This window comes from Lontra canadensis, unplaced genomic scaffold (assembly GCF_010015895.1).
Source record: "Lontra canadensis isolate GAN:19392208 unplaced genomic scaffold, GSC_riverotter_1.0 scaffold63, whole genome shotgun sequence".
Taxonomy (NCBI): domain Eukaryota; kingdom Metazoa; phylum Chordata; class Mammalia; order Carnivora; family Mustelidae; genus Lontra; species Lontra canadensis.
In genome coordinates, this window is record NW_022631057.1 from 11,160,462 (window position 1) to 11,173,204 (window position 12,743).

Sequence of the window (12,743 nt, forward strand, 5' to 3'; positions counted from 1 at the left end):
CCATCAGAGCTCTTCAGCTCCCACACACCGGGCCCTGCCCCACTGCTTATTTTGAAGTGCCTTTATTTTCTCTTGTCTTTCAGCTGTCCTCTGATTTCTGAGCAGGTTGCTTCAGATGGTTATAGTAATAAGCCTTACTGATTCTGTTTTGTTTTGTTTCATCTAATGCAGAACGGTGGAGTTTTATGTGGGCTCTGTTGGCTTTTATTATCTCTCTGTTCTCTCGCAATATCCTGTGGCAGTGATGTGTGAATGTATTCCTTAGTTGGTTTATGTAGTACTATTCTAGTCCTTTCGCTATTTATTCTGAGAACTAATTGCTGGCACGTGGCCTCCTGGTACTAATGTGTTGGCATATCCCTAGGCATTGTTCATTCAGGAGCACGGCCTCCACGTACCTGCAGAACTGCTCCGTTCGGGGCTCTGAGGCATCACACTAGACATACTCACGTAACAGCTCATGCCCTCCCTCTACCCCAACCCTAATGGATTCATTTCCTTTCTATATTTTTGATACCAATCATTAGCATCACCCAAATCCAGTTTTCTAGCCCAGAAACCTTGACGCCATCCTTCTTCTCACTGCCCGCTACCAATCAGTCGTCAGCTTCTGGTGATTCTAGCTCAGAAAATATCCTCCCATGTCAGGGGTCCTTGGATACTGGGAAGCCGTCTATCTGTTGCATACATGCTCTCTGACACTCTGTGTGGCATCTGGAATTAGGGGAAAGATGAGCACAGGGACAGGGAGGGGAGGTGTGGTATGAGGACCCTCAGCCTGGGGGTTTCCTGCTGGAGCAGGAGGGGGCTGTAAGGGCAGAGAGTGGCCTGCAGCTAAGCCCACACCAGCCGCATGATGGGCAGAACGATGGGCAGGTCACAGGCCCTCTCTTGAACTTAGGTTTACCCAAGGTTCAAAGAAAAGTCTTGGAGCACCTGGATGGCACAGTAAGTTAGGCGTTCGACTCTTCATTTCAGCTCAGGTCATGATCTCAGGGTGATGAGATCGAGCCCTGCACCGGGCTCCGGGCTCTGTGCTCAGAGCAGAGTCTGCTTGAGAATCTCTCTCCCTCTGCCCTTCCTGCTAGTGTTTTCTCTAAATCAATCAATCAATCAATCAATCTTTGAAAAGAAAAGAAAAGTTGTGCAGAGCAGAGTCATTTCAGGTCACCAGGAAAGAACACAGTAAGAATATAAAAGCAGCTTAATTGGTGCAGTGGCTCACTTTGTTTTGCTTCATCCATTTGATTCTCCAGCAAAAACCACCAGAAACAGGAGTATTTACTTCCCTTTTTGAAATTTTTAAAAAGGCTTGGGAAACAAGTAATTTACAAAAAAAAATAATAATAATAAGTGGCAGGATTGAGGCTTTTACTTGGATCTTCCATCCCATAAACACTCCCTACTAGGCAGGATGCCAGGCACTAGGACACAAGAATGACCCAGGCATGGTCTCAACCTCAAGAATTCCAGGGGCGCCTGGGCGGCTCAGTTTGTTAAGTGTCCAACTCTTATTTCAGCTCAAGCATAATTTCGGGGTTGTGAGATCGAGCCCCGTGCTGAGCGTGGAGCCTGCTTAAGATTCTCTCTCCCTGCCCCTCTGCCCCTCTCACCCCTCTCTTGCGTGTGCACATACACTCTCTCTGTCTTTCAGAATAAAAAAAAAAAAAAAGAAGAAGAAGTAGGGGAGAAAGATTAAGCCAGTGGCAAGCAGATTGTGTCCCTCAGGCCAATTCCTACAAAAACTGCCTATTGCCTGTTTTCGTAAATAAAGTTTTTTTGGGACAGAGCTATGCCCATTTGCTCACTTATTGTCCACGGTGCTCTTTCACTAAAGTAGTAAAGTCCGGTAATTGTGACAGAGACTGTATGTCTTGCAAAGCTCTCACAAAGCCTAAAACACTTAGGATCTAGACCTTCGCAGAAAAGGTCTCCAACCCTTATTTTAACTTACAGTTTTACAGTGTGCTAGGTGCCCCAGAGAAGCAGGTGTAAGGGAGAATAGAGACAGGCACTCTCGGCTTTGCTGGGGGTGGCAAGTGCATTGAGGGCAGGAGGCACAACAAATTAGCCACAAAGCAAAAGATGCCTGAGCAGCAGGATGTTGCAGACTGAGTAGGAATTAATCACATGACAGGAAGAGAAGGCCTTCCTGGGAACGGAGGATGGCACAGGTAGAGTGTGGGGGCTGTAAATGTGTGGCATGCTTGGAAAATGGCATGGCGCTTAGTTAGGGAAACTTCAGCATTGGGGCAGGGTCTGAGAGCCCTGCAGGAGCCTGACATCCCAGAGCCTTGCTGCACTCGGGAATTTGGACCTGATCGTATGGACCGATGGGGGTGACATGGAAACAGCACTGAGAGGATCAGGCAGGGGTTTAGAAAAATCACTGTGCTACCGACATGGGGTCTGAACTGGACAGAGACCAGCTGGGAGGTTATTGCGATAGTCCATGAGACATGACGTGTATCAAAGGTACACATGTGGGGAAGCGAGACACAGGAGGGTCTCGATGCTTGGTGTGAGGTATGAGAAGAGCTGGGGCTTCGGGGTGATTCCCAGGTGTTTGGCTTGGGTGACTCAGCTGGGTGCCACCAACAAAGACAGAGAATAGAGATAGAGGGACAGAACCCCAGTGGAGACACAGAGAACATCAGGCAGAAGGAAAGGATCTAGCAGTGTGATCAGTGCTGCCTTGGAGGCTGGCAGGGCCAGAGAGAAGAGGACTCTGGAATGGTGTTTCAGAGGCCAAGGAGGAAGAAGGTGAGGCGGGGTGGACAGACCGGTGAACAGTTGCCGATGCCTCCAGGAGGTCTCGCAAGATAAAGACTGAGCACTCTGGAGTCGGCCATCGGGAGGCCAATGGGAGGCCTGGAGAGAGAGTTCCAGAGTCTGGCTGGAGGAGTGAAAGAGAACCCGGTAAGTAAAGGCAGAAGCCATAGCCCACTCTTTAAACAGAGAAACGTGCATGAAACAAGACGGAGGTGGAGAAAATTCAGGTGTATAGGGGGAAGCTGTGGGATCCAGAGAAGATTCTTTTGGTTTTGTTATGAGGAAAACTTGAAGGTGTTTCTCTGCTGAGGCCTGGAGCCAGCTGAGAAGAATTCAGAAATTGAGGAGAATGCTAAGCGGATATTTGGTCGTCAAGGGCAGGTTTCTGTGGAAGGGTGGGGCTGGGTCCAGCAGAGGCAGGCAGGAGGAAGGAAGGACACTTTTTACACAGAAAGTGGAGGCCATGGGAAGCTTATGCTTTCGACCAACATTCCAGGGGCGTTTCTGATCGGCAGTACAGTCAGTTGCTAGTGATAGAAAACTTGCTTCCAAGCGGCTGGTAAAGGGAATATTTAATGTAAACATATGTAATTTTAAAAACCCTCAGTTAGGGCTTGCTTCAGGACACACTCCGTCAGTGACACAAGCAGTGGCCTGAAGAATCACGTCTTCCAGGCACCTGGGTGGCTCAGTGGGTTAAGCTTCTGCCTTCGGCTCAGGTCATGATCACGGGGTCCTGGGATCGAGCCCCGCATTGGGCTCTCTGCTCATCAGGGAGCCTGCTTCCCACCCCCCTCTGCCTGCCTCTCTGCCTACTTGTGATCTCTCTGCTTCTGTCAAGTAAATAAATAAAATCTTTAAAAAAAAAAAAAAAAGGTTCTTTAAAAAAAAAAAAAAAACAGAATCACGTCTTCCCACATCTTCCCTCTGCCTTCTGCAGGATTCGATTAGCCTCCCATGATACATGGAGACAATCACCCATTGCCGCCCACCTGGGGTACTAGGGATCAGGGATCGTGAAACAGTCCTGAGAAGTCCTCTGGGCCTGGAGGGTGTCCCAGTCGTCAAGGCATAACTGCTAGCGCCGGGAAGCCAGACAGTCTCCAAGTCCAGCACTGCAGCCCCGACCGGGCGCGCTCTTCCTGGCCGGCATGCTGGCTCTGGTGCTGTGCGCTCCTGCTGTGGGGCGCGCCTTCTGCATTTGGAGAGTCAGATAGTCGTACCAGGATTTTCAGTGCTTTCTTGTACTAAGAGAATCCTTTCTTCGAATAAAACCGTAGGCAAAACCCAGAGCAAACTCCTCCCCCCTCGGAGAAGGTCTCCAGAGGCTCCAGAACCTTCTAGAGGGTCTTTCTGCCTCCACCATTGCCTGTCTACCTGCCACCCTCCACAGAGCAACCAGGGTGGGTTTTGTGAACAAATCTCATCAGACACCCCATCATGCAGAACTCCGCAGTAACCTCCTAAAGTGCTTGGAACGGAATTTAAATCCCTGCTTCAGCCTTCAGAGCACTCTGTGAGTATGCGCTTGTGAGACTTGACTCCATTCTTCCCCAGGTGCCCTCCGGGCTCCGGCCATGCCGGTTTCTTTCAGGTCCTTGCACCTACCCCTCTGCTTCCTGCCACAGGGTCTTTGCACAAGTGGTTCCCCCGGCCTGGGATGTCTTTCTGACCTGTCTTTACGAAGTTGGCTCCTGCTTGCCATTTAGATCTTGGTCAAATGTCACCTTCTTACAGAGGCCTTGACCATTCACTTCCTTTTCCCTCATCACCCTATTGTGGTTTCTTTTCTTTTCCTTTTTATTAATAGACCTTATTTTTTAGAAAGCACTTATAGATTCATAGCAAAATTAAGTGGAAAGTACAGAGATTTCCCGTATACCCCCAGCCCCACACACGCATGGCTTCCCCCATCATTCCTGCCCCACCCCCACCGGAGCGGTGCATTTGTTACAGCTGACGACCCTACACAGACACATCATCATCGTCCGCAGTCTGTGGTTGACACGAGGGCTCACTCCCGGTGTTGTCCATTCTGTGGGTTTGGACACACATGTAATGACATGGGTCCACCACTGTGGTCTCATATGGAGTTTCCCTGCCCTAAAAGTTCTCTGTGCTGTACCTGTTCTACCCCCCGACCCCCTGGCCACCACTGATCTTTTTACCATCCCCAGAGTTTTGCCTTTTCCAGGATGTCCCTGGACTGGAATCATCAGTACGTAGCCTCTTCAGACCGGCTTCCTTAACTCTGTGATAGGCATTTATATTTCCTCCATGTCTTTCCATGGCTTGGTGGTTCATTTCTTCATAGTGCTGAACAATAATCCGCAGTGTGGACGAACCCCATGTTGTGTATCCGTTCACCTGCTAGGGACGGAGGACATCTCTGTCACTCCCACGTTGCGGCGATCATGGGTAAGGCTGCTCTCAGCACCCGTGTCAGGCCAGATCATGATTTTCTTCATTGTGCTTATTGCTACCGAGTTTGGTTTTTTTTTTTTAAGATTTTATCTATTTATTTGACAGAGAGAGAGAGAGAACACAAGTAGGCAGAGAGGCAGGCAGGGGTGGGGGGGAAGCAGGCTCCCTGCTGAGCAGAGAGCCCGATGCGGGGCTCGATCCCAGGACCATGAGATCATGACCTGAGCCAAAGGTAGAGGCTTAACCCACTGAGCCACCCAGGTGCCGTCCGAGTTTGTTTTTGTTCAGCATTTATGTCCCATCTTCCCCACTGGAAAGAAGGCTCCACGACAGCAGAGAAACCTTGTCTCCTGAACTTGGGTCCCTGCTGCCAGTTCTGTGAAACGAGTGAGCGGCCCACTGCCTGCCGCCCACAAGTCCCTGGCGGGCTCTGCGCGCTGAGCCATGTTCTAGCACTGCCGGTCTTTCCTCCCATCATCACAGACGTGTTGTGACCACTGGCGCAGTACCCCCAGAGTGGGGCTGTAGGAGTGTGGGGGGCTCCCCACGAGGACAGCTTGCTGGAGCCATGGGCCTCTCCTCCGTCTGCCAGGGACAGCTTGTGATACCAACACCAGGGGCCTCCCAGCCTGGGGAAAGAAAGCAAACCGGAATACAGAGAGAAGGAAAAATAGGAACGCAGACTGATGCGGAGTGACTATTACCAATAACCTCTGGGTGTAACCAGGATGCTTCCTTCATCCCTGTGAGCTCGAACCCCACTTAGTGGCGGCAGCTAGCATCTGCCGAGGTTTACTTTGTGCCCCACCCTTTGCCACATGCTCTGTGTAGGAGCTGTGTGTTAAGTCATCTCAGAAGCCCTCTGGAATATGACTGTGCATTTTTCAGAGGAGACGTACAGAGCTCCGAGGGTTCAGTACTTGCCCATGATCCCCACCTTGTAAGTGGGGGGCAGCTTCAGACCCACACAGTCCACGCTCTTGAACTTGACCGAGGGAGGCTGGCATGTCCAGCGGTCCCCACCGATGGCTGACCATCACCGAACTCATACCCGTCCAGGCCCCCATCCTTGACATTTTGAGTCCAAATCTCCCACGAGACTTGCAAATTTAGAGTTTAGGAAACTTGAAAGCTTCCATTCAGGGGGTTTGCATATGTGAATGGAGTGTCTCTGGGTACAATAATAGAGGTTCTAAGGGCATTCAAATTCAAAAAAGTTTTTTTTGACTCTGCAGGCCTGGTTTGGCCACTGCCTAGAAGTCTGAGGCCCCAGGGATCTGTGTGTTCAAGTAGCACCCAGGAAATTCTGATAAGCATCCAGTTTCCTTCCTGTGCGTACATTGTCATCACAGCCCCTGATCAAATGCTATCTGGATTCTTTATGGAACAGTGAGCTCAGTATTTCACACAGCAGAACATTTCGTGTACATGTGACTCTATTCTCTCTTTTTTCTTCTCTTTTCACACGGGGTCTACGGGGTGGGGGGAGGACTTCAGGTATACAAGACTCAAGTCCATCCTCTTCCCCAGTTCGTAGTAAACCATCAGTCCACACAAAATTTTTCTTCTGGTTTTATTTATTTTTGTTCTTTTCCCCACTCTCCCCCCTGCAATAGCCCCCCGTTTAATGTACATCCTTACAATCTACCACTTAACCTGTTTGATTTGCTAGAAAAGGATCTTTCACTCACATCATACTGGTAAGTATGCGGGTAGAGTCCTTATCATCAGGGATAGTATTGTAAAGTGACTATATTTATTAGATCATTCTTCCATACATCTCAGAGAAGCAGCTACCTCTCTGGAACTGTCTCCCATTGGTTCTCATTTTGCCCTTGTGGAGCTGAACAGGAAAATTCCACACCCTCTCCCACCATTCCAAGACAGTCACCATGGTCCCTCTTCAGCAGCCCCCATCTGCCCTCTCACAGGATATGGGATTTTCCTTAATCCTCCCCAGGATGCTCTGTAGTCAGATGGCATTCCCCCTGAAGGGTCCATCCACCCAATCCCCACACCCTATCTGGATGATGTACTTCTCTACTCCTAGCAGGAGAGGAACATGAGATGTTATGAGACTGGGCCATATGGCAAGATACTGTAAGAAAAAAGATTTGGTTAGAAGTATGCATTTAGGGGTGCCTGGGTGGCTCAGTGGGTAAAGCCAGTGCCTTCGGCTCAGGTTGTGATCCTGGGGTCCTGGGATCGAGCCCCACATCCGGCTCTCTGCTCATCAGGGAGCCTGCTTCCCTTTCTCTCCCTGCCTCTCTTCCTACTTGTGATATCTCTCTCTCTGTCAAATAAAGAAAATCTTAAAAAAAAAAAAAAAAAGAAGTATGCATTTAACTGCTTTCGGTTAGACATCCCTGCCCTTGGCCTTTTCCATCCGGTTATCAGGGTAGGGGAACTGTAATCCTGGTGATGTAGGGGTACCTTCAGGCGGGGCATCTCCTTCCTCACTCTGCTTGGGTTCTTTGAGGTCAGGACTAGAACCCCCATGCCCTGACACCGGTTGACACTCCCCTTCCTCAGATGTGGGTGGAACGCCCTACAGAATGTACTGGAAGGATTGCCAGCCACGTGCCTGTCTTCCAGGCTGAGTGGACTGGGCTCCAGGAGCTGAGGGAGCCTATATCCCCATGCGGAATAACCCGCCCCCCTCATCCTCCGCTGTTTTATCTTCATGAGCACATTCCAGACACCAGTGCTTACCTCTCTTTGGTATGGAGGTGAAATCGACGTATCATACAGCCAGCCAGTGTGTAGTGAATAATTCACCGTCATTCAGCCCTTTCACAGTGTGTGCGACCTCACCTCGGTCGACTATTGCTTATGATACCCGTGCAGTCCCTCTCTCACCCCAACATCATCAACACCCCAAAAGGAACCCCCATACCCATTAAGCCATCGCTCCCCATTCCCCCTCCCCCTCTGCCTCTGGCAAGCACCAATCTGTGTTCTGTCCATATGGATTTACCTGTTTTGGACCTTGAATATAAGAGATCATTCTATATGTGACCCTTTGTGTCTCGCCGCTCTCATTGAGCATAACCTCCTCAGGCTTCATCCCCATCACAACACGTGTGTATGTCATTATCTTCCATGGCCAGATAATATTTCACGGAGCGTACAAACTGCCATATTGCTTATTTATTCATCTTTTGATGGACATTTGGGCTGTTTCCACCTTCTGGCTGTTGCGAATGTTGCTGCAGTGAACATGTGTGCTCATGTACTTGAGTCCTGGTGTTTAATTCTTTGGGGGCATATATCTAGAAGTAGAAATATGGGGTCATATGATAATTCTGCTTAATTTTTTAAGGAAGGTATATACATTTCTTTTTTAAATAGCAATTCTACTCTGGAACTTACCTGCATATGGAAAGACATGGGAAGTGGATGAGGAGTCAGGAGGTCTGGGTTCTTTTCCTGGCTTTGCCACTAACCAGCTGGGTGACCTTGAACAAATCACTTCCTCTTTCTGGGCTCTTGTTTCCTCATTTGAAAAGCAAGGGGATTGCATAAAGCTAAATGGTCTTTCAATTCTCTTTGTCTTTTAAGATTTTATCCTGGGATCGTGCCCTACATCAGGCTCCTTGCCCCGCAGAGAGCCTGCTTCTCCCTCTTCTTCTGCTGCTCCCCCTGCTTGTGCTTTCTCTCTCTGTTCAAATAAATAAATAAAATCCTTTAAAAAAAGATTTTATTGGAAAAATTGGGTTCTAGAGAGAAGAGAGAGAGAGAATTGTCAAACAGCTAGACCTGATTATCTCTATGTGCATTCCCTACCGTGTTTTTAAATTGTGAGTTGAAAGCATCCCAAGTAATGGGGCTTTTCCCCCCTGCCTGTGTGTTTCTAGTTAATGAATAGCTTCGGGCTTCCTATTCCCATGAGGATTCCCAGAATAAGATATCCTTTTCTTGCCCATCGCTTCCTACTGCTTGGCAGCTCCTGAACAAAACATGGCGGCCGCGAAGCCAAGACTGGCGCCATCCCATCCCCACTGTCCTCTCTGCAGGAATGCTGAGCCTCACCCCGTGCTAGTTCTCACAGCGTTCAGGTGGTCAGCTGGATCACCCAAGTCTGGTCTTGGGAGCTGTCGGATCCAAGGAGAGGAGTCAGCAGACTCTTGCTCAGTCCATGTCAAGACCATCTTAGAAGGTTAGGAGGAACAACCAAAGGCCTCCTGTGATACTGTCCAGCCAGGAGCTTTTCCTCCTTGGGCGATTTCTACTCTCCTGAGCCTCTTCCATCTGATTGATTCGCTGGCCCGAGTGCACTGCCTAGGGAGGGAGGGAGTTTTTCCTCCACTAATTGGCAGCCTCCACAGGATGCCATCCAGGTCCAAAGTATGCGTTCTCCTGAGCTGCCTGCTGGCTTTCTGGGGAGAGCACAAGGTTTCAAAAAAAAAAAAAAAAAAAAAAATGTGATCCCAGTGGTTTATTTCATTCGGTCAGCCATTTATTTGCTCATTTCCCATCCACCCATCCCATATTTTTGAGTGCCTGCTGTGTTTTTGGCACCATGTTAGAGTCTAGGAATAAACAAGATGAGGCGCCTTCCCTATGGAGCCTTCCTTTTTTAATAGAAGATACAGATGTGTGGCTTTTGAAATGAATACAATGAGTACAAAGTGACAAGTGCTAGGGCGTCTGGGTGGCTCAGTCAGTTAGGCGTCGGACTCTTGATCTCAGCTCAGGTCATGATCTCAGGGTCATGAAGTTGAGCCCCACTTCAAGCTCTATGTTCAGCAGGAGTCTGCTTGAGATTCTCTCTCCCTCCTTCCTCTGCCCCTCTCACCCCTGCTCACGAAATCTCTCTCTCCCTCCCCAAAATATATAAATAAATCCTTAAAATATAAGTGACAAGTGGCAAGTGCTATATAATGGGGAGGGGGGCGTAAATGGCGTTCAGAAGTACAGACAGGAGACATACAAAGTCATCCTTGGCAAGTCCTCACGAGAAGGCAGATTCAAAGCGTGCTCTAGACAGAAGCTAATCTGCGCAGAAGTCACAGAGCAGGATGCATGAAGGGACCTGGCAGGTGACCAGTGTTGGCTAGAACACAGAACATGGAGGGAGGGTGATGAGAGGCGAGATTGCAGAAGGGGCTGTGCTTGGAGGACCACCGAGCCACGTCGAAGGATTCAGCTCTGGTGATGTGGAGAGTGAGTCAGAGGGGTGAGAGCAGCAGTGGGGCGAGCACTCAGGAAGCTGTTGTGGTCACTGTCATGAAACAGCGGTGACCAGAACCAAGGTGGAAGCAGTGGGAAGGCAAGTGGATGGACGGTGGGGCTTGAGGCTGTCGGGCCCAGCTTCCAGGAAAGAACCTGCTGCTGTGGGAATCAAATCCCTTAGCTGGCCTCCTGTCCCGGCCCAGGGGAGGTCCCTCATCCTCCAGGTCTCCGGAAGGATAACTTTGTCTCCCAGGATCCAGCCCAGGAGCCCTGCTCCTTTTGCCGACAGCCTCAGGCAGGAGAGGTCGGAGATGGTGGTGGGGTACAGGGAAGAGAAGAATTCTGCGGGAACCTCCTCCCCCCTTCTTCTTGGACTCGGCCCCAGGACAGAACAGCACACTGCACCCAGGTTGAAGACCCCACGTTTCAAACCCCATGGCAGTTTCAAAGCACTGCATCTCAGTGCCTTCCCTGGGCCACTCTCTTCTGTATTCAAGAATAGTTAACACACAGGGTTGTATTAGTTTCGGGTGTGCAATATCGCGATTGAACAGTTCTATACATTCCTCAGTGCTCGTCGGAATAAGTGTACTCTTAACCCCTTAACGTGTTTCATTCATCCCCCACCCACCTCCCACAGGCCATTCTCTCTCAGGAGCTAGGGAAAAGGGTTTCTCTCTTAAAGACTCATTCTAGGGCCCTTGGACAGTTGGGGTTTTGTTTTTTAATGAACATATAATGTAGTGTTTGTTTCAGGGGTCAGGTCTGGGATTCATCAGTCTCACACAATTCCCTGCACTCCATAGCACGTACCTTCACCAATGTCCACCCCCCAGCCACCCATCCCTCCCACCTCCCTCCCCTCCAACAACCCTCAGTTTGTTTCCTGAGATTAGGACTCTCTTACGGTTTGTCTCTCTCTCTGGTTTCGTCTTGTTTAATTTTTCCCTCCCTTCCCCTATGATCCTCTATCTTGTTTCTCAAATTCCTCATATCAGTGAGATCACATGATAATTGCCTTTATCTGACTGACTTATTTCACTCAGTATAATACCCTCTAGTTCCAGCCACGTCCTTGCAAATGGCAAGATTTCAGGGGTTTTGATGGCTGCATAGTATTCCATCGTGTGTGTGTATGTGTGTGTGTGTGTGTGTGTGTGTGTGTACACACACTACATCTTTATCCATTCATCTGCTGATGGACATCTAGGCTCTTTCCATAGTTGGGCTATTGTGGACATCGCTGCTGTAAACATTCTGGTGCACGTGCCCTTTCAGATCACCACATTTGTATGTTTAGGATAAATGCCCAGTAATGCGATTGCTGGGTTGTAAGGTAGCTCTATTCTCAACTTCTTGAGGAACCTCCATACTGTTTTCCAGAGTGGCTGTACCATCTTGCATTCCCACCAACAGTGTAGGAGGGTGCCCCTTCCTCAGGTGTTGGCGAGGATGTGGACAATCGTTCTAATCAGACATGATTTGTTGTGCTTGAGAATGTGGACATTGGGCCGTCGTAATATTGCTCATCCTACCAACCCGCTGGAATCCCCTTTTCCTGGGTCGTAGTCTCAGCATTGCCGTTATCTCTAAAGGGACAGCATCAGGGACTGCCATACCTTTGCTGCACAAAATGTCTGCAGAAATCCATTTTTTATTAAAAAAAAAAAAAAAAAGCCCTTTGAGCAACGAGCTTTCACCTAACTCCACACAGCACATAGGGTTCAGAGAAGCTATGAGACTGGTGTGTTTCTTACTGGCCCAGCACATGGCAGCCTCTAGGTGCTGGACCAGTGGGACCATGTTTGTTTTCATGACTTTTCCATGAAGAGTGGCCCTTCCTTCTAGAACAGTGATTCTCCACTGGGAGTGGTTTTGTCCTCTAGGGGACAGTTGGCAGTGTGTAGAGACATTCTGATTGGGGGCAGGAAGGAGCTGTGCTGGCATCTAGAGGGTAAAGGCCAGGGAGCCTGCTAAGCACCCAGCAATACCCAGCATCCTTCCCTGCACAAAGAACTGTGGATCCGCAATGTCAATTGCACAAGTTTTTAAGAAACCCTGTTTAAGAACATCAGTCTGTGACCAAACCCTTGAGTTCTTCAGGCCCTATAGGATTGCTAGAACCAACTGCAAGTTCAGAAAAAACTCACTTGGCATTGTATTTCTTTCCACAGCTGAGCTCTGTCCGGCAGGCCCAGTTAGAGCGGCTGGAGGCGGCAAGACCCCGCAGGCCGGGGAGCAGGGAGCGGGGCCCCGTGCTGAGGATGGCCAGGCAGCAGCCGCCGCCCTGGGTCCACGCAGCCGTCCTGCTCTGCCTCCTCTGCCTCAGTGGGGCCATCGAGATTCCTATGGATCGTGAGTCCCGCTCCATC

General features: G+C 49.5%; 1 protein-coding gene across 20 annotated transcripts in view; it reads left to right on the forward strand.

Annotated features, from left to right (window-relative positions):
* NFASC (neurofascin) overlaps positions 1–12,743 on the forward strand; it is a 169,548-nt gene that overhangs the window by 89,027 nt on the left and 67,778 nt on the right. For all 20 annotated transcript variants that reach the window (XM_032878406.1, XM_032878413.1, XM_032878412.1 and 17 more), the window contains exon 3: positions 12,546–12,726. In XM_032878406.1, coding sequence (XP_032734297.1) covers positions 12,546–12,726 — 181 coding nt within the window. The remainder of the gene's footprint in view (positions 1–12,545; positions 12,727–12,743) is intronic.